General features: G+C 52.1%; 5 protein-coding genes and 1 pseudogene across 5 annotated transcripts; 5 read left to right on the top strand and 1 right to left on the bottom strand.

Moving 5' to 3' along the window:
* Window positions 1-2,915: 2,915 nt before the first annotated feature.
* SAPIO_CDS2050 (uncharacterized protein) lies at window positions 2,916-4,430 on the top strand (the record flags this gene model as incomplete). The annotated part of the gene is made up of 3 exons (XM_016785182.1): window positions 2,916-3,039; window positions 3,159-3,596; window positions 3,691-4,430. The coding sequence occupies 3 exons, from the start codon at window positions 2,916-2,918 to the stop codon at window positions 4,428-4,430; spliced, it is 1,302 nt and encodes a 433-aa protein (XP_016645060.1).
* A 1,781-nt stretch (window positions 4,431-6,211) lies between these two features.
* On the top strand, window positions 6,212-6,973 carry SAPIO_CDS2049 (annotated as a pseudogene; the record flags this gene model as incomplete).
* Window positions 6,974-10,212: 3,239 nt separating this feature from the next.
* On the top strand, window positions 10,213-11,618 carry SAPIO_CDS2048 (uncharacterized protein; the record flags this gene model as incomplete). The annotated part of the gene is made up of 3 exons (XM_016785181.1): window positions 10,213-10,491; window positions 10,560-10,669; window positions 10,751-11,618. 3 exons carry the CDS (start codon window positions 10,213-10,215, stop codon window positions 11,616-11,618), a joined length of 1,257 nt encoding a protein of 418 aa, XP_016645059.1.
* An 820-nt stretch (window positions 11,619-12,438) lies between these two features.
* Window positions 12,439-13,479, top strand: SAPIO_CDS2047 (Uncharacterized protein; the record flags this gene model as incomplete). Its single annotated transcript, XM_016785180.1, has 2 exons — window positions 12,439-12,794; window positions 12,906-13,479. 2 exons carry the CDS (start codon window positions 12,439-12,441, stop codon window positions 13,477-13,479), a joined length of 930 nt encoding a protein of 309 aa, XP_016645058.1.
* A 1,508-nt stretch (window positions 13,480-14,987) lies between these two features.
* SAPIO_CDS2046 (uncharacterized protein) lies at window positions 14,988-18,136 on the top strand (the record flags this gene model as incomplete). The annotated part of the gene is made up of 5 exons (XM_016785179.1): window positions 14,988-15,477; window positions 16,137-16,991; window positions 17,053-17,192; window positions 17,247-17,840; window positions 17,927-18,136. The coding sequence occupies 5 exons, from the start codon at window positions 14,988-14,990 to the stop codon at window positions 18,134-18,136; spliced, it is 2,289 nt and encodes a 762-aa protein (XP_016645057.1).
* A 1,129-nt stretch (window positions 18,137-19,265) lies between these two features.
* Window positions 19,266-20,758, bottom strand: SAPIO_CDS2045 (uncharacterized protein; the record flags this gene model as incomplete). The annotated part of the gene is made up of 2 exons (XM_016785178.1): window positions 19,266-19,794; window positions 19,851-20,758. 2 exons carry the CDS (start codon window positions 20,756-20,758, stop codon window positions 19,266-19,268), a joined length of 1,437 nt encoding a protein of 478 aa, XP_016645056.1.
* Between the last annotated feature and the right edge of the window lie 453 nt (window positions 20,759-21,211).

The raw sequence follows: 21,211 nt of genomic DNA, 5'->3' as shown, positions 1-21,211 counted from the left end.
GCCGGATCCGAGATGCCATTTTATCTGGAGACTCGGACCCAACGATTTGTACCTATGTATTGACCTTAAAATATGTGTGGAGGTTTTACTCTAAGACCCTAATCATCAAGAAGAGGAACGCCGGTGGCTTTTTACATACTTTGTACTTTGCCAATGCCATGGGGAAATCTTTCGCGCAAATTCCCACAACCGCTTATCTTCCTGCTTTGCGTGGGAAAGGGACGCGGATCCAGCAGATCATGGCTCCCCTCCAAGGGAGCACACCTGTCAAATCAGGGTAGCAACGCGACTGATCACTGGAATTCAGGTTTTTGGCTCCTCTTTTACGAGGCAAAGTGGTGTCCAAGCTAGCGCATTTTTGGGCACGTGTGTTCCCTGGTGAGGTACCGAAGAGTCGTTAGTGTGGTGTCCGAGGTACTTTGTTCACTGCTGTGCCTTGCTTCTGGCTAATATTAAGATTAGTTCGGAGCTATTTTGATGACTGTTCCCCTGATGGAATCTGGGGGATGTGCCTAGTTTAGTAGACACCTGAAGGATGTGTATGCGTAGCGTACTTCGTGGTGTCCTGTTATGGGGGTCTTTCCTTCTCATCCGGTGTTCAAGGACCCCACTGAAGAAGAAAAAACGGTTCCAGTGTGGTCTGAGAGCAACGGCCGTCAGCGAAGGGTCGACTAATTTACATACGAGGTCACGACCTTCGAAAGGAAACGGTGAAGAGCGTGCCAGCGAAAGACATTGACTTGGCAGTACGGAACAGTTGAGGTTCTCGTATCGAGGAAGCCCATTCTGTACCAGATTGGACGTCATTGCTCTTTGTTTCTGGACCATTCCGTCAATACTTTGTGGACTCGCCCTCCCTATCAAGCGACAAATTCCAAGCACGAAGTACCCCGTTCAAAGCTACTTCGTGCCTTGATGAGATATCCTTTGCACAGAAATGCATTAATCTTACTGAGGTACTTCGTACCTCTGTCACTCTTTGGACTCGAGAGAAAAGGAGACAGGGGTCCCATCCCATCTGCAAATGAACCGCTTTGGGCCAATACGAGCGCACTCTCGGCGCCACCAATTTAAAATGGGGTTTCGGTACCAGTACAAGAAGGACTATGCGAACACATCAGGTCTTAAAGCAGCGGCTAAGTACTGTACATTCCCTCTTAATCAACAGTTGAAGTGCAGTGCATTAAAAGCAGAAATTGTTCGTGCAGGACCGTTAGAAACCAAGCTCTCCACACCACACTGACCCACGCTCTCTGCATGGGGCACGCTCGGCCTAGCTTCATGGTTTTCTTTTTGACTTCGTTTTCCACGTCCGTGTCGTGCCCCGGCCTGGGTTCGGCCTGGGTTCACGGGGCAAGGGCCCAACATCCCTGATTGAGGATGGTTAAGAACTGGTATTAGGGAGAGGCAGTTCTGTGAGAGAATGAAAGGGGGGGAGTGGAGCATTTGACCGTTAGTGGAGATGTCAGGACCGTCGTATGAGTCTTTTAGTCTAATACTTCGGACTAAGATAAGTCTAAGAATATCTAGCAAAATATTCATAAATGATCATGAGTGGCATCGTGAAGTAGAGATACCCCTGAGCCTTCGAGCCCTTTGCTGGGCACGGTCGTAACAGTACATATCAGGCTCCAAATGAGCATTTTGTGCATACATACTTCGTGCTTCGTATGAGATGCTCAGTCCACCCTCCTCACACTTCAGTGTTCCCATTTTCTACCTTCCGTCCCCAGATTGCAGGTAAAAAGTATCAAACGGATAATATTACCCTCCCTCCCTGGCGCCAATCCCCACTTCAACGCATGTTGGACTGCGGGAGTACCTAACTTTCGTATTGCTAGATGAGTGGTATGGCATATCAGGCATTGGAGAGGGTATAACGGCAAGGGAATTGATAGGACTGCATAGGTATTGATACGACAATGAAGTATCATTTGTACGGAGTATGGAGCATGAGTTGTATGGTAGCATTTGACCCGAAAGACCTCGCTTTTTTGCCTCCCTCGTCCTTTCGTACCTCGTAATAAGTGAGACCGTCTATTTCCATTTCCATCTGTGGTCCCCTCTTTCCTCTTTCTCTCTTCTGGATAGCCTTTCGCCTTTTCCCTCAACCCAATCGCTCGTTTTTATCCAAAGGGTTTTCCTCATCATCATTTCCTCGGCTCATTTTTCTCTCTTCCTCAAAACTCTTCTCGAGGCCACATTCGTTTTTATCCTCGTGAAGTTTACAGAGAAAATCATCCCTACGCTCGTTACAGCAACCCGATTCATCCCCCCTTCCCGAACACGCGATCGTTTCCCGCACTCAGTTTTGGCAGCGACCTCCTGACTTTCGTTTCCTGATCGACCTTCCCAGCAAATCTACGTCTTCTTTTTCGGCCCCTTTTTCGCTCGGGTTACCCAGGAATTCTTTGGGAGTTTCCTAATCCGGTCGGAGAAAACCACGTTTGCTGGATCTTGTACGCTCGTCGACTGCAAGTTAAATTCAGACGCGCTGCATCTACCCGGATTGACTTTTGAACGACTCGACAACAAAAGGGCTTTGTGAATAGGCTCCTTTTTTGGCTCGGTCTTGGTCCATTTCGTTGACTGGCAACTCTCGCTTAATTCGGAGAAGAATTGGGATTTTTTTCGGCAGATTTGAAGCTGTGGCATAATAGCACTGCCAATTCTCATCTTCGGCAAAAAAAGGAAACACGATATTTGTCGTCGCGTCCCATACACACATTTCGACAGACACAATAGCAACCTGTGTCTCACCTTTATATTCCACCTGGACGACACCTTTTCACTCGTTTTAAGGCTGCGTACCCCTTGGCGAAAACCAAGTCCTTTTACTTTCGAAGTTCTTTCGACAACACCAACATACATCTTAATTCTTAATATTTCGACAACAATTCGATAATTCCGTCGTCATGATCGGCTCACTCCTGCCTATGGCCCTTGTGGCCTTGTTGCAGGCCACCACGGTTCTTGCGCAAACTCCTCCATCATGCTCGCTTGACAAGAAGTGTCCCGAGTCAGCGCCTTGCTGCTCTCGTAAGTGTGGTCCTCCAAGCTGATCCAAGAACAAGAAACGCTTTCATTCTTGAAAGAGATTAAGATGAAATTTTCATTGAAAAAGAAATCCGCCAGCTACTAACGTCGATCACAAATAGAATATGGACAGTGCGGTACTGGAGCTTTCTGTCTCGGCGGCTGCGATCCCCGAATGTCCTTCTCGCTCGACTCGTGCGCCCCCGCCCCCGTCTGCCAGAACAAGAAGTACCCTATGAACTCTCTGGACAGGATTGTGGAGATGGGCAAATATCTGGGCGACTCGTCCAAGGCCGACTGGGTGTACCAGGGCACGCCCTTCGCCCACGACGGCAACATCCTGCTGACGATGAAGCCCCAGAGCGTGGGTACCGTGATGGCGTCTACGACGTACATGTGGTACGGAACCGTCAAGGCCAAGATCAAGACTTCTCGCGGCAGGGGTGTCGTGACGGCGTTCATCTTGTACGGTGATGTGAAAGATGAGATTGACTACGAGTGGGTTGGCGTGGATCTCGAGACGTCGCAGACGAACTACTACTTCCAGGGAATTCCCAAGTGTAAGTTGACGACCACGAAAAGCTCAGAAGATGAGAAGTGGGGAAAACCAAAAGCCGAGAGTGACCCTAGATTTCTGACAATACTTCCATGCAGACGACCAAAGCTACAACATCTCTATGTCCTCGGACACGTTTGCGAACTGGCACGAGTACGAAATTCGATGGACCCCTGACCAGATCCAATGGGTTGTCGACGGCCAGGTCGAGCGCACCAAGGAGAAGAAGGACACGTGGAACGCCACCGCCAACCAGTGGGACTTCCCCCAGACGCCGGCACGTGTGCAGCTCTCCATCTGGCCTGGCGGCGCTGAGTCCAATGCCAAGGGCACCATCGACTGGGCCGGCGGCGTGATCGATTGGAATGGCGAAGACATCAAGAAGGTCGGTTACTACTACGCCACGTTCGGTGAGATCGAAGTCCAGTGCTTCAACGCCAACAGCCCCCCCGGAACCAACAAGGGCAAGAGCTACATCTACAACGACTACCGCGCCACCAACGACACGGTTGAGGATACGGACAAGGGCACCGTCCTCTCCAGCTTCGCGGCCACCGGTCGCGACATGACCAAGGGCGCTGAGTCATCGGATGACAGCGTCTCGCAAATCCCTGGAGGCACCAACCCCGGAAGCGGCAGCACGGGACACGGAACCGACAGCGGCAGCGGCAGCGACGGCTCTTCCGGCGGCGGGCAGGTGTCGGACGAGTGCAAGGGCGGCAACTCGTTTGCGCAGTCGTGCACGGAGGATACTACGAAGGATGGTGCGGCGGGGAAGAAGGGGCCTGCTAGTGCTTTGGCGGTGATTATTGCGTTGGGTGCGTTGTTGTGGGTGTAGTTTTGAGAGAGAGAGAGAGAGAGAGAATTTTGATATCATATTTTAACGTGCGATTTTTGTCCCTTTTCTATTTCTTTCCTCTGTTTAAGAATTTCCTGCTAGTATTGGTAATGCATCATCCGTGTTTTTCTTGCTGTTAATCCTGTTGAGTAATTTTTTTTTTCTTTCTCCATTCATTTCCCTTTTCTATTTTCCTACATATTTTCCTTTTTTTTCGGCTTCTCTGTACAGATTGATGATAAATGGCTAATTTTTGACGTTGATTCTTCTTGGCTCTTGGCTGAGGCTCTGAAAAAGTGGTGGAACCAACTCGGGGAAACGTTGTGAAGGATCAATTGCATTGCGGCAAAAACTTATTGAGATGGAATCTCTGTACACTTGTGACTCTGGTAGAGAAAGTATGGTTAGTGTAACGCGAATATCGTACATATGTTTTCCGATCAAGACGTGTTGGGGGCTAAGAGTCATTTATATACCTTGGCATCGATTTAAGGTTGGGGCACAGCATTATATGATACAGAAATTGATGAAATTGGTGATTCTAGAACGTAACCCTGGAGAATGCGAATGCGAAGACGGAGTTAGCCGCTCGTCTTGCTGAGAGACGAACCCTCTTCCTCCCTATCACCGAGCGTGATGTTTTCTTGCGGAAATTCCAGGAAGCATTAACGGAACATGCTGTTCATCACGGTAGACATGATGTCCTAAACTTTCCGGAGATATCGGTCCTTCAACACTTGTCTCGAAGCCACGAAGCCACGAAGCCACGACGACGAAGCAAGCAAATTGCTTCATGAAACTAAAAACCCAAAACCCGACAGGCACCAGAATAAAGTCCCTTCGCAGCCAGTCAAAAATGCCACGTCCCGCGATGCATGCAAGGATCCATTCGCGTCGCATCAAGGCGGAGCTTGCGCAAACTCGCTGTCGTGTGATAAACTACGAGTCTAGTTCGGCGTCATCCTCGACGATCGAGAAGAAGTTCTCGAGGCCGAAAAGACGCGAAAAGGGCGAAGCGCCAAGCCGTTTTTGACTCTTTTTGATCGAGGGTGGATCCCAATCGGGGGGATTCATCGGGCTTTGTGGCGTTGTCGCGGTCCACCTGTATCTGTTAGCGATCGCCAGCGAAAAACCTATGAAGGCTTTAATACTGGGCAGGGGCAGGATACAACTTGGCGTTTTGGTGGCTTGGTGGCTTGCAGAAGTGGAGCCGATCGGAGGAATAGTTGAAGGGATATGCCGCCGGTGGCGTTTCCGTTGGAAGGAACTGATTGGACGGAGACAGGATGGCGTTTTTGGGAGGATTCGTTCCCGAGGGGTCGGAGCCGAGTTGGGTTTAGGCGGGTTGGGTTGTACTGGGCTGCGAGATGACGACGTTCCTGCTTTGGGGTAAGAGAGTGCGAGGATGCGAATGCGACTGATGTCGTGTGCGAGGTTTGGATGGTCGTGTGAGAGGAAGGAGAGGAGAGAAGAAAAAAAAAGAGAGAAGTGGAACCTGGAGGGATGGCAAAAAAGTATAAAGATGGAGGAATGTCTTGATGGGATGGGGAGTTGTTTTCGTTTTCCATCATCATCATCAGAATCATCATATCATCAACAGCAAGCCTAATACTACTTTACTCTTCTCATACAATTACAAGTTCTACAAACTGCATCGGCCCTCATCTCACCGAAAAATTCACACAAGCTCGAGCAAGCATCTCCAATTACCACACATCTCACACACATCGACAAGCAACATTAAGCCCACTTCAGCCTACAAACCCAACCAATCTTCCAAAATGTCCTCAAAGTCCATCGCCTTCATCGGAGCCAGCAACGGCTGCGGCCACTTCGCCCTCCGCCACTCCCTCTCCGCAGGCGCCACCTGCCTCGCCCTCTGCCGCACGCCCTCCCGCCTCACCACCTCCCTCTCCTCCGTGCCCTCCATCCCGCAAGACAAACTCACCGTCATCCAAGGTAACGCGCACGACGCCGACTCCGTGTCCCGCGTGCTCGTCAACCCCACCAACCCCTCCTCCCTCGTCGACGTCGTGGTCTTCAGCATCGGCGGCCTCATGAGCTTCAAGACGTTTTCCCTCGACGACCCCAACGTGTGCGAGAAGGGCATCAATGCCCTCTACGCTGCGCTGGCGAAGTTGAGAACCGAGGGGAAGGTGGGCAAGCCGAGGATCGTGGCGATTACGACGACGGGGATTAGTGATTTCGGGAGGGATGTGCCGATTGCGTTCTTGCCGCTCTATGCGATGTTGAAGAGTCCGCATGTGGATAAGAAGAAGGTGGAGGAGAAGTTGAAGGCGGGTGAGGAGGATTTTACGGTTATTCGACCGAGTTTGTTGAAGAATGAAGGGGAGGATGGGGATGAGAAGAAGAAGGGGGAGAAGGAGATTCGGGTAGGCGTTGAGGATTTGGAGAAGGGTGTTGAGAGCAGGGCTATTGGGTACATGATTTCGAGGGAGGATGTTGGGAGGTGGATTTTTGAGAATTTGATCAAGGAGAGTGGGGAGAAGTATTCGAGGAAGGCGGTCACGGTTACTTACTAGGGGGAGAAGGGAGAAGGGAGAAGGGAGAAGGGAGAAGGGGTCGAGAGGCGAGATTCAGGAGTGTTTTGGCTTTTACCATTCTTTTGTTGTTTTCTTTTGTTCGGCGGTTGAGGGATGAATCTGGGAGGACATAATGGGTTTTGAGGAGGGATTTGAGAGGAGAGGAGAGAGGGGGTTGGTCGAGGACAAGACAGTGAGATGCGGATGATCGGCTTCGCTCTGGCGTTTTTGGATCGTCAAGTCATTTTCTTTTCTTCTGGTTTGGCCTGGCTTGCGACTCTATTCTCAGGCCTTCTTTGTTCGGCTGCTCATGATGGATTGAACCTGGTAGGCACATGGAGTGATGGCTTCGTTATGTTTCATTTGTTCCGTCTTTTGATCTTCTGCGATTTGCATCATTGCTGCATTAGATTCGAATTAGACTCTAATAGATCTCCACTAATACTACCTTAATTTGAGTTTTTCTTTACGAGTAGACATCAATATCATGCGTATTCACCAGTTCCTAGTCCTTGAACTCTTCTGGATTTGAGATTTTGACAACTGACTATTAATGCAATTCTGGGTCTTGAGGGAAAAGATATCTCACTCGGCTTTACTTCAACGGTGAGGCAAAACCATGAATCAACGTCTTGGCTTGATTTCGATGCCACATGCATCCCACTTCGTCTCCTCATGTCGCAGGTGGGTGCTTTCTGCATACCCATGTCCCCTGTCATCATTTTTCCCAAGAAATTTCGGAACCCTGAGCCGAAGACGACCTCTTGCGACAGGAAAAGGGCAGCGTAGTATTGGCCCTATCAACCGGCCGTGGAGTATTAACCGCCCACTGAAACCTACTCTACACTACGCGGAGCTGGGATAGAGGTGCAATAGAGCACTCGCCATTACATTGAGTTAAGAGGTTAAAGTGAGGGAACAAAACGTGGTGAACTGGGATGAAACCGCCCTGAGCACTTCAGGGTGCGTACACATCAATGATGCCGTAGTAGTATGGACCAGGGACCTTGATGATTTGCGTCTCTCAGACCACGCCGAAGCCTGTGCTCGGGTTCATGCGGGTGGGAAGAGCATCTGAGCATCTGAGCATCTGACTCTTGGGTTCGTCTTGGATGTCCTCCCTTGGAGATACCGCGGGTGAGACTGGAGTGGGAAAGACATTTTGCGCTCTTGCTCTTGTTGGCCTGGGGCGCACAGTTCGAATCCTTCCCCCTTTCTGAAACCCCCATGCGAACGGAATCGACATACGGTTGATGGTGCTATCTTGCGCTAATACGTGCTGCTTCAACGCGATATGAAGCCACAATGTGCCTCTCGAACGACTCCGACATCAACGCTTCATGTTTCGTTTCAAAAGAACACGCAAAATATTATAAAATAAAGCGTTAACATATTATTAGAAGATTTACGCAAACGAGACGAAAAGCGAAAATGAGGGGAGGCTAAAGAGCAGAAAAAAACGGGTTCTGGGACAATTAGCGAGAAGCAAGAAGGGGAATGTAGGAGACGTTTTCGAATTTTTCCTTTCTCATGGCGCTGGTAGAAATTTAACCGGAACGAGGATATGAGACAGAACCGGCAGCATCTGAAGGCGGGAAATACTGGAGGGGGCGGGAGAGGAGGCGTTGAAGGGATTCTTTTTGGCGTTTGAGGGAAAAACGGAGATGAAGATTGATCTCCTTTTCTATTTATCTTGGGTGGCAGTTACGGCGGGCCAACAGGGCAACAGGACCTACGAATAAAATCGATTGATGGAATCGACAGATGGAGGACGAAAGTGTGGCGACGACGTGAGAGGAGAGAAGCCTTGAGCACGGATGATACAACTTTCATCCCATCGTGGACCCCTTGAGACACTTGGACCAAGAGGGGGAGATGGGGGGGAGGAAGAAGGGGTCGAAGACTGGATCTGGATCGGGATTTGGAGATGGTGATGCAGATGGTGATGGTGACGGTGGGAGAGCGAAGCAAATCTTAGCCTTGCTGCGATCCTGATCTGCCAGATAATCTCTTGGATGAAGGAAGTGATGGTGTTAATTGTAGACTAAGAGAGAAAAAAAAAATCTCGGTTTGGGAGCGATGCGCCAGGATCGACTGTCGCTCAGGCCCAAGAGCGGCATTGTCGCCGTCCCTCCAGACTCAAAGATTTTCGAGTCTCTTTTTTTTTTTCTCTTTCTTTTGTGCGCTGCGCCACGGGTCTTCTGTATCAAGATGTAAATCTCTTCTAGCCTCCATTATTCCTAGGGAGTCTAAGGGAGGCCGCTTTGAGTGGGGGTTAGAGAATAGAAGACAGTGGCGCCTAAACCTGGGTTGGAGGTTGACGATGTGCTGGTGGATTGATCTCATGAAACTCCGAAACTCAAGGCTAGCCACTTGGATTAAAGTGGGATGCGATTAAGCTTAACACCAGACACTAGATGAAATGAACTGGGGGCGGGCTTCAAGGGGCGTGGCTCATCCACATCGTCGTCGTCGTCATCCTCGCTGGCCCATCCATATTCCATATCCACACCCGCCGGGTCCTGAAAATGACGGTGGACGGAGCCGGTGCGCCGGAGCACGTCAGCTTTGTTACCGCTCGCAGGCTTTAGGCCAAGACTTTTCATCTCCCAATCGTCTTGCTGCGAGCCCCGAGTCACCGCCGAAAGCGTGAGAGGTCGTGTTTGATCGACTCCAGACCCGAAGTTGCCGGCACTCAACCAACTCTCTCACACACACACATTAAGCCCTCCCACTTACACACGCACCATGTTCAGACGACGATGGAATCTATTGCATTTTCCATGTTTCTTGTGCTGGCACCCCCGTTTTTTTTGTTCCTTTGGTTTGAACCCATCCCACCGACGTTTCCATCCTCCGTGTTTCTTCTCCTACCTTATTCTGACGATATCCGAGAAAAAGATCAGGGTTGCAACCACTTTCTTTCCTCATCCTAACTTTTCCAATACGGCCTCGCCATTGAAGACATCTATATAAAATCCCCCCCTCCCTCACCTCGATCCTGGTGATTCGCCTCGTTTAATCCTTCTCTGTTTTTCTCGTCAATCATCAGATCTTCCGGTTTGTCCGACTTACACTCCTTTCTAGTTTGTTCTTCTTCTTCTTCTTCTTCTTGTTGCAAGACGCCTGGCGCCTCTCATTCTTTGCTACACTCATTCTTACTTGACTATATCATTTGGAAATCTGAGCTTATATATATACACACACTCTTCCACTTACACTTATACGCACACTTCACAATGCGCTTCACCTCCTTCCTGCTCAACGCGGCCCTTGCCGCCGCCGCAGCTCTTCCCTCCATCGACATCGACATCGCTAAGCGCCAGGCCCCCGGCGCTCCCACCAAGCTCCTCGTCGGCGTGCCCAACTCCGTGCTCCTCGTCGACTTTGACGGCATCTCCTTCAACATCGTCGCCAACGCTACCGAGGCTGGCACGAACCCGAGCTGGTTGGCTTTCCGCGAGCCGAATCTGCTCTATGCTGTTGACGAGTTTAACGCTGTGACCAAGCTCTTTGTGGTGAGTATCATTCGGCGAGTTGGTGAAAAGGAAAAAGAGAGTGACAAAAGCTAACGTTTGGTTTTAAGCTTGGCCGAGACTCTAATACCCTTCAGCCCGTCCAGAATGCTGCTGGATCTGCTGGTGTTGTCCACCTCGAGTTCAACCTAGACAAGACGAGACTTGTCGGCACCTCCTTGTAAGTTATTAACCTCGCCCCCACTCCCTTCCCCCTCCCACTCCCCAAAGAAACGAAAAGCTAAACGAAACCTTTGAACAGCGGCGCCGGAACAATTGACATCTGGGACATCACCGACGGCACCCTCCGCCTCCTCAAGCAAATTGCCTCCGACGACCCTCTCGGCCCCAATGCCAACCGTCAAGAGGCCCCCCACCCCCACCAATCCGTCCTCGACCCCTCCGGCCGGTTCTTCGTCGTCAATGACCTCGGGACCGACACCCTTCTCGTCATCGACTCCCAGAACGATCAATTTGAGGTCGTCAACCGCGTGCGCGTCGCCCCCGACGGTTGCGGCCCTCGCCACGGAGCTTTCTTCCCTCGCGGAGCTCAGGCTGCCACGCACTACATCCTGCTCTGCGAGCTTCTCAACATCGTAGAGGTGTTCCAGGTCACTTACGTCGAGAACTCCATCCAGTTCGTGCCTACACAGGTCCTCAGCTCCTTCGGCCAGGATCTGCCCCCCGCCAACGCCACCACCTCCACAGCGGGCGAGATTATCGTCTCCTCCGACAACAGGGACGTCTACGTATCCAACCGCAACACGGGCAACCAGACCGACACCATCACACACTTCAGGGTAAACGTCCCCACCGTAGAAGGCGGCCCTATCTCCCTCGATTTCAGCGAGAGCATCTCCTCCGGCGGCACCGTCCCGCGCATGTTCTCGCTCTCGGGCGACGAGAACCTCTTGTTCTCCACGAACCAGAACGACGGCTTCGGGCTCATCGCGCTTGCGAGGAACGGGAATAATCTTGCCGTGCAGGGCGCTGGTGATGTTGCTGCCTCGGCGGACTTTAATGCTGCTGTTGAGGCGGCGGGGACTTTGGTTTCTTCGCCTGTTGCGGCGCTGGGTGTCGATGCCTTTGGGGGGCCGAATGCTGGACCGCAGTTTGCTATGCAGATTTAGAGATGGGCTCTCCTTCGGGTGTAATTTTGTTTCTTCCTGGATCGAATATTTGCATAGCGAATGGCGTTGGCGACAGTCGAGGAGATGACGGGGATATATACCTACTTGTTTATGGACACTGGCTTCCAGGTAGAAGCGTGGATACGATGATGAATGGATTGGAATCGTTTTTGGTTTCTTTGATCTTTCTTGTTTGTCAAGTTTAGTTTTTGTGTTTTCTTCCTTTCTTGGATGGACGGCAGAGGGATTCCATATTTCCTTTCTTATTTCTCTCTGTATTAGTACGACTTTGTAATGCTTTCTGTATGCTGGCATAGATCCATAACACACAAGATGAAGAGTCGAGTTTTCTTTCGCCAAGTTTGCCATCCCTTTAGCCAAGTCTCGAATCGACTTAAAGCAACAGCTGGGCTCTACGCTGCTTTTGAGGCATCCCATCGTTTAATGGCACCCGGTGATCTGACAGATGCCAGGGGGGAAATATGCCCTGTGTTAGATGCGTTGGATGTATTGCCGGATTGCTTGGGGTATGCTAGGTCTTATACAAACCCAATTGGAGAAATTGCATTCTCAAGGGCTCAAGTTTAACATTAGATACGTTTGTATTGTGGGAGGTGATAGATTGATGCGAGGGAGATTTGGTTTGAGTGGTTTCACGACTTAAAAAATGTTACTGCCTGAGGCAACAACTACACATCACCTCAGCTCCCGAATTTTTTCAAACTTCCCAAAGCTTCACTTCAAACCCCAGGTGACTCGGGCGACAACACCATTCCACCAAACGAGACCCGCCCGCCCGCCCGCCGGAAACGAAAAGAAAATGCCTCCCAGACTCCAATTGACGCCGCAAATACGCGCGGCGCTCGCGCCTCTTCCCATGAGGCCGGCGACGCCCTCCCTCGCGACCCTCTTCACCCGACTGTCCCTCCAGAACATCCCGGCGGCCGCGACGATAGCCGGGGCGAGGCGCGGCGCGCACATTCTCGCCACGTTGTCGAATAACCCGGGCGCTACGAGGAATAAGCAGAGGGTTGGTAGGGGACCGTCTTCGGGGTACGGTAAGACGTCGGGTAGGGGTCAGAAGGGTAGGAAGGCTAGGGCGAAGGTGAATGCTTGGTTTCAGGGTGGTCAGACGCCTTTGATTCGGATCAAGGGTAAGAAGGGTTTCGATAACCAGTGAGTTCTCCATCTCTCTCCTTTTCCTTTTCCTTTTCTTTTCACCTCTTGGATTCGAGCTCGAGCTTTTATCCTTTGCTTGAGTGACCAAAACTGACGGCACGTGAATAGCAACGCACAACAACTCTCCGTGACAAACCTCGACCAAATCCAAGAATGGATCGACAATGGCCGCCTCGACCCAACCAAGCAAATCACCCCCAAAGAACTCATCGAATGCGGCATCCTCGGCTCCGTCAAAGACGGCGTCAAGCTCCTCGGCCGCGGCAAAGAAACCTTCAGCCACCCCATCAACATCATGGTATCCCGGGCCTCGTCCGACGCCATCGCCGCCATCGAGCGCGCGGGTGGCCGCATCGTAACCCGATACTACACAAAGCTGGCGATCCGGAGGCTGCTGGCGGGCACGAGCGTCAACACGGAGAAGCCGTTGCCCGTGGGCAAGGAGCACGTGGAGGCGGTGCTGGAGGAGGCGAGGCAGGGCCCGTTCAAGTATAGGCTTCCGGATCCGACGAGCCGTTGGGATATAGAGTATTACAGGGACCCGGCGCATAGGGGTTATTTGAGCCATTTGTTGAGGCCTGGGGAGAATCCTTCTTTGTTCTTTGGTGTGCCGGTTGAGAAGAGAACGAAGAAGAAGGTGCAGCATAAGAAGAAGGTGGTTGAGGAGGAGAAGATCTTCTAAAGGGGGAGGGTTAATGGGGTGTGGGGGAAGGGCTTTGATGGACGAGAAGAGACTACCGTGTATTATCTACGTGTATATCGAGGAGAGGGAGGGCTATTTCGATAGACGAAAGAGGTATGAGAGGTCTTGTATAAAACTCTAGGCATCAATTGATCTTTAAGATATATTTTCTACCACGCAACCTAACCTCAAGTTCAAAGTCGGAAATGTCCGAGTGTAAATTCCATGGCATGGAACTTCGTTTGGAACGCACCTTCCTCGCGATTGTTGGCGATTATCGGCTTATGTGTTGTATATGAAAATTTGGCTCAGGTTTCTCACTGTCTCATGGAAGCTCAAGTGGTCGAGCGGTGACGCACTGCTTATAAACTACTTCCGCAAGGCGCCGGCGTGGAACCCGGTCTGGTCAAACCATGAGACGTGGAGGAAACTGGGAATGGGAATTGGGAAAGGGAAATTGGGAATTGGGGAGGGAGAAGTAGGAATTTTTTTTCTTTTTTCTTCGATAGATTGTCTTTTGATTTTTTTTTTTTCTTTTGCCTCTTTTCTGGGAGAGAATCCTCATTTGTTTGCTCTGTTGAGGCAGTAATATATTGAAGCTCGAGGGTGGACGTGAGGTGAGGTGGAGAACTTGGAGAGGCTGTTGGTTCGAGACTGGCCTTGGACTTTTTTTTCCCTTTTATTTCTTACTCTGTTCCCTCAAGTACTTGGGTAATTGGAACGTCGAAAGTCATCAATTGCTCTTCAGTAATGTATTGATTCAGCGCAACCTCTGATCTTGGTCTGTGATCAATGATCTTGGGATGGGCTGTTCGTAAGTCCGTGCCTTACAGGGGCGATGGCGCGCTGCAAGTTGTAATTGATACCGAGTGCACTAACATTGAACTAACCGACAGTGCTGGCTGCACTGCTGCATTGATGGACTGCCGACTTGTCTGCAATTGTGTGCTTCTGGCCCCGCAGCTGCTGCGCATCTGCACTACCTCGAAGGAGCTAACGGATTGTTTCAGAAACATTCATCCAGCTCTCGCGCCTTCGCCGAAGACCAAGAATCGAATCATCCGCTCATTCAATCCCTTCATATTGTTTTCCTGCGAGAAGAGATCAATCAAGATATTATCTCTCTACTGATCACCGTCCCCGCACGGATTGCTGGGGTGGACTACTGCCTTGTGGTTGTTGACCAGACCTTGGTGCTACCACTGTAAGGCTCTGGGTACGGTACCTGAGCTGCCTTTCAGACTGGGACTGGGCTTGCATCGCGCAGTCGTCATCAGCAACGCCTCGTATCAATTCGCATCTTGCACTTTGCTCCCCTGTCGGCTGCCTTTTGCTCCTCTCTTCGCCCACCCTATCCACGCTGGCGCCGCCATCGATATCGACAACAATCAGCGAGCAAGCCCCCTCGAGATACCCATTTAATAATCTTAATCGCATCAACAAAATATATCAAATCTAGCCAAGTCCCAACCCAAGAGAGCAGCTTCGAACCTAATCCGTTCGCGATCATGTCCCTCTTCGGCACCTCCCCGCCCGGCGAGCGCCCCTCCGTCGCATCCCCTGTCTCACGATCCCGCGGCCTCTTCGACGACGACGTCCCCTCGAGATCATCCAAATCGCTCTTCGATGACGACGACGATGCCGGTTCCGGAACCGGTTCGCCTTGGGACGTGCCCACTCCTCGGAGACGGCAATCGCGTACCGACGTCAAGACCCTCCTCCGACCCGCCGACGTGCCCGAGTCCTACGTCGAACTCTTTGATAAGGCGCTCGAGGAGGATGTCGGCGGTGGACTGGGCAGGATCAGCTTGCGGGGGCTCAACCATCTCTTCGCGGCGGCGAGGGTGAGCTCCGAACAGCGAGATCGCATCCTGAGCATCGTGTCACCTGGGGGAGGCGAGGTGGGCAGGAATGAGTTCAATGTGCTGTTGGCGCTGATTGGACTTGCGCAGGAGGGGGAGACTGTTAGTCTAGAGAATGTCGACGAGAGAAGGAAAGGTGAGTGTTTTATTATTCGTTTTTCCTGCTTCTTCTTCTTCGTTTTTCATAGTCATTTTTCTCTGTTTGCTCTCTCTTCTCCACATCGTACCTTATTTGGGCTTATCTGCGGTGGTCCCTGCAGCTGTATGGGCGGCCCATGGAGCTACAACATGGAGTCGTCTCCTCTCCGGCATCATTCTGCTAGTAGAATTCCCCAAATCCCCAAATCTTTCCATTCCTCCCGCAAACTATCACAGAGGCAGAAGCTATACTCATGCGACATCCTGACTGCCCTGTACCGCAAGCAAGTAGCTTGCTCTCTTCGTTGACCTGGACATCCCCATCCATCCCCTGCTGCTGGTTGCATTGATTGGCTGTCACGTTGCTGGGCAATCCAATCCAGCTTCCGCTCTGCAAAACGAGCTATTTAAGCCTAACGCAGCTGGCAATTCTGGCGGGGCGCCGATGTGCAGCTGGGGGATAGGTCATTCTATTCATTCTGCTTCGTATTGCCACAGGTGCTTGTGCATTTTGTTCATGCTAGTTCCGGCGCTGCTGCGGTGCTGATGCAGAAATCCACACCCCAAAATACGCCATCGAGCCGCCCATGATTTTATCTCTATAGCCCAAAAATAGCGGCAGAAGCTAATTTCGAGCTCGCTAATCTTTCATACCAGATCTTCCCCAACCTAAGCTCATCGGCATCAACGCTGAACGCGAATTACCCACGGCCGAGCTCGCGGCAAAACCTCCCCAGAAGCCTGTAGAGCAGCCGAAACCCACGACCACGCCGCCTCGCTCCAAGGCATACGGCCCGGCCACCATGAATTACCCTGGAGATGCTGACGCGGATCCGTGGAACACGCCCGATGTGCACAAGCACCACCCGCATCACTCCGACGACGTAGTGCCTACATTATCGACCACTGATTCGACAAACGTCCCGACAGCGACGAACGGTGATGGCCCGCGGAGCCTAGAGCCTAACGGCGGCGGTACCGATGAAGACAGCTACCACCCATCCCTGGCCATGTCCATGCCCGCACCATCGACTGAACCGATATCGTACGCAAACCCAGCACCGACTTCCCCCCCACGACACCCCTCACTATCCGCATCTGCTACGACGGGATTACCCTCCTCCACACCATCGACTGGTGGCTGGGGAGGCCTCTACGATAATGCAAGTCTAAGCACGGCCGGCGGGTTTGGCGACACGCTGAGGAACGCGCCGGCGAATCCGTTTGGCGGGCCAACGCTCCGACAAGGTAGCACGTCGCAGGAGCCGTCGCATCCGAGGGCGATTAGCAGCGGGCGGACGGGCAACGCCCTTGAGGAGACCGTCCTAGTTACCCTTATGCCGGAGAAGGAGGGCATTTTTCTGTTCCAGCACCACAACTACGAGGTTTCGAGCTCGAGGCGGGGCAGCAAAGTGGTGCGGCGGTATAGCGATTTCGTCTGGCTCTTGGAGTGTTTGCACAAGAGGTATCCATTCAGGGCGCTGCCTCCGCTGCCGCCCAAGCGCGTTGCTGGTAAGGAAATATGAATTGTGTGTCCCAGTATGCCTGCAAGACTGACCTTGTACATCCATAGTGAATGGTAACCACTTGTCGAATGATCGGGCGTTTATGGAGAAGCGACGGCGGGGTCTTGCGAGGTTCTTGAATGCGCTTGTGCGGCATCCGATTTTGAGCCAGGAACAGCTTGTCGTCATGTTCCTTACTGTGCCGACTGTAAGTCGTATCTATTCTATCCACATGCTTGAATGTGTTGCTTACATCTTACAGGAGCTGGCCGTCTGGCGCAAACAGGCCACCATATCAGTGCAGGAGGAATTCGACGGACGATCTCTCCCACCCGGCCTCGAGGACTCTGTACCACTAACTATCGAAGACCTCTTCTCGCGGTCCCGCGCGGGCATCAAGCGCTCCGCCGAGCTCTACATCGGCATCTGCAGCATCATGGACCGGCTCGTCAAGCGCACCGAAGGCGTCGCCGCCGACCACGGCCGCCTCGCGCTCTCCCTCGCTTCCCTTACGGAAGCCACGGCCGACACGTATGCGACCGACACGGCGGAGGTGGCGCTCATCAATGACGGGCTCATGGCTATGGGCAAGCACCTACGCACGGGCCAGAGCCTCCTCGAGGATGAGAGCCGCGCGTGGGAGGCCGGCGTGCTGGAGGACCTCAAGAGGCAGCGGGACGGGCTCATGAGCATGCGGGACATGTTTGATCGGCGAGATAGGCTGGACCGCGATAACATTCCGTATCTGGAGAAGAGGATCACGGCGAATGAGGCGAAGTTGGCGACTTTGAGAGCGAAGCCGGAGGGGATGGTGAAGCCGGGGGAGCTTGAGAAGGTGGCGGAGTCGATTATCAAGGTGGGTGTTTGTTTTGTTTAACCCTGCTCTGAGGGCGTGCTTTCCATTTCTTGGGGACAATGGCTAATCCAACCGTGGGAAAATAGGACAAGGAATCCATCGTCAGACAGCACAACCGTTCGGTGTTTGTGCGTGAGTGCATCCGCGACGAGTTGCGGTATTTCCAGGCGTCGCAGTACCACGTCTCCCGGTGGAATCAGGACTATGCACAGGAGAGGGTCAAGTACGCCGAGGTGCTAGCGGATAACTGGCGGCGCTTGCTTGACGAGCTTGAGGGCATGCCTCTTGGAGAGTGATGGGTGACCCTGAATCCTCGACTTTCCTCCTTTCTCTCTATTCCTTTGGCGGCGGATGGCTTTTGTAAGTTTTTGGCTTCGGGATGCGGCACATTGACACCCACACACGCGCTTTATCAACGTCGATAACTTAATACTTTGGCGCTTGTATTTTTTTCTTCTTCTTTTCCTCTTTTGTATCCAAGCATAGCAGATATGCATCTTGCTGTTTCATTCGCTAGAAGTCCTTGTTTCTTTTACATTGTGTGTTTTATTTGTTTGGAGGACTGGAATCTGCTTGTTGATACTACTACCGCGCTGGTTTTATTTTTTTATTTTTTTTATTTTTGTTTGCTTCTCTTGCTGGTAGTTCATTGTTTTAAAGTCCCCGAGATATATATCGATATCCCTATCCCTTGTTTAGCCTAGGATGTACTTCGTAATAGAGGATTGCTGAATGGGTTGCTAAGTGGCATGCAGTGACGTGTGCGGCATATCCCACGATGCTGGTGTACGAAGCGATAGAGTTTAGCTATGCAGCAGCTAAGCTGGTTTGAGATTTGGCACTTCGGGCAGTGGATGGAAGGGCAGCTGGCGCAGTGACTACGTAAGACTACCTACAGTCTAGTGGCACTGGTCGCGATACTTGGGGCATCTTCTTGTCGTCATATAACTCAGATATAAGTGAGTTAAACATGACAGTAGAGTCCTGCGCTTCGCTCTCCGTCTCAGTGTCGGCGGCATATTTGCGCAACGAATTGATGCCTGTTGCAACAGTGCCCCGCCAGCCAAAGCATTCACGACCACACCTCCCGGCATGATCACCGGAACTATGGCAGCGGCATCTGCCGGAGCATCACCTGGATGATCCATCGATGGAGTCGTCGATCTCCTCAAACGTCTACAAGACCTGAGCGCTCCTCTGTCTGTGAATTATTCCTCTCTCCGCTCCTCGGAGGTCTTTTCAACCAGTCGATTCGGTTGGGTACTACGCGCCGGAGGTTAGTAACGCCTGGGAGTGGGAGTACGTTTCTTGGAAACGTGCCTGCGTGCAGCAGAGTGATGACCGCGGACTATATGGCTGTTGTAGCCGTGGTGAGCAAATGGGATGTCATTTCAGTCGGCAGGTGGACCAAAATGATAGCTCTCCTTAGCCTCCTTCCGCCGTCTTTTTGCCTCCTCCCCGAACACAACATCCCGGCGGGACGTCATCCCCCTGCCAGTCACAGTACGCAACCCACAACTGCACCGCCGCCAACGCCGTCGCGGCGATCCCGAACAAGAGCGCAAGCAGCAGCGCAACACACGCCACCGTGTACGCGTGCCGCGGGCCTTTCCGGCGCTCCGTCCATCGCTGCCACCACCACGTCGGCGACGGGTCCAGGGCTTCCTCGTACAGGATGTGCAGCCGCACTGCCCAGTGCGGGTACCTCTTGAACAGCTCGCGCCGGTTCGTCAGGGGTCGGTCGTAGGCTTTTAGTTTGTGTCTGTTGGCGAAGGTGTCGGTTACGGTTAGCTGCTCGGGTTCGTCCGGGGTGAGGGATAGGATTCGGTGCCAGGCTTTTGATATGAGGCTTGGTTGGCCGAGATGTTTTCGAGCCCAGTGTCTGTCGCGGTGGGGGAAGAGGAGTTTGTATGTCTGGAGGGTTTCGTAGAGAAAGGTTGGTGAGTAGGATCCGCTTTTGAACAGTTAGCACGTTCAAGAATTCTTCTAGCTCGCAATGGTGAAGCTTACAATGGGATAGACTCATTCATGCTTTGTGCTGGGTTGACACGACCAACCGCAGCAAAGCTGGCGACATCTAAGAGCAGAGGATGCCCGAAGAGCCGAAGCGTCTTAGCTCCCTCCTCAAAGTCGAAGGAGAGGTGCTCGGGGAGGTGAGAGGTCCACTTTATACTGAGGTTTGCGTGCAGCCGCAGATAGCGGAACCGAAGCTTGCTTGCTTGTATACCAGCCCCGGATTCGTCGTCCGCGTTTCCCTCGTTGGGATACAGATCGCCAATCAGCTGCTCCAGAGTCTGGCCGCCCTCCCAATGTGATGCTCTCAACCCGACTAATGCGTGTTCCACCTCGACGCCAGGCGATGCGTTGGGCTGCAGGTCGATATCTAAGAAGAAGAGAAGCTTCATGGCTTGGGATAGCCCATCATGTCTGTTAATGTGGGCTAGGTGTGATGGTATCTGTGCAATGGGCAGTGTGAAACGAGGAGGAAGAGGTTGTTGATCGCTGGAGTCGCCGTGGCCAAGAGACTCGTCGGTTTGTGTCCCCTTTGAGTTGGACTGATCTCTGGAGCTGCGAGGCCTTTCCACTTGCTTTCCCTTGTAGTTAGACCCACTTCCGGAAGCAATGGCGTTTCCTCCAGGAAGTGCCACCGGTGCCGCTGCTTGTGCGCTGGCCGGCGCTTTTTCAAGCCCTTCTAAGATCTCATCCAGAGGCACTGTTGGATTTTTCTTGAGGATGAGTATCAAGAAGAGGACGACGGCTCGAACATCTTGCTTGGGGCATGGGCGATTGTCCAGGCACCTGGATGATTCCCTCACTTTTTGCACGCTCTCTTCATACCACACGAATAACCGCTCGAGATCGCGAAGTACCGAGTCGGGAGGGTTAGAGAGACTCCACAGGGTTTTCATCAAGTCCATCTTTGCTGCCAAACCTAGAGCTTCCTGACCTAGGGCGGCCTCATCTGGAGCTGCATCCTCCGCTGCCACTGCGTTACCTCCCCCATTCCCGTTTTGCCCGATAGCCGCTTCATTTCTCAAAGGTTGAAGTTCATGGGACATGTCGAAACTCATGACGTGAATGGCCGAGCCAAATGTTTGGAACCGAACTTGTGTATAAATATATACCTTCCAGGAAAACTAAGAGTGAAAGCGTACTACTACGAAGGTAGGCTTGGGGAGTTTCTATGACGCTGCGTCTTGCACCGACCAGTCACAGAGTGGCTGTCCAATGATGCGTGATGCACCCCGGTCACTGCAAAAGAGCTGAACTTGAAGACATCCTGCTTTTATGGCGTCTGTCCAATGCAACGCGAGCATCTGTGCCGCCCCCGCACGAGGGTGCGTTGCGCGCCTCAAAACGCTCCTTTGTCC

The sequence above is a fragment of the Scedosporium apiospermum genome (genome assembly GCF_000732125.1).
Source record: "Scedosporium apiospermum strain IHEM 14462 chromosome Unknown SEQ_SAPIO_0085, whole genome shotgun sequence".
NCBI lineage: Eukaryota > Fungi > Ascomycota > Sordariomycetes > Microascales > Microascaceae > Scedosporium > Scedosporium apiospermum.
This window is presented reverse-complemented; position numbering and strand designations above follow the sequence as displayed.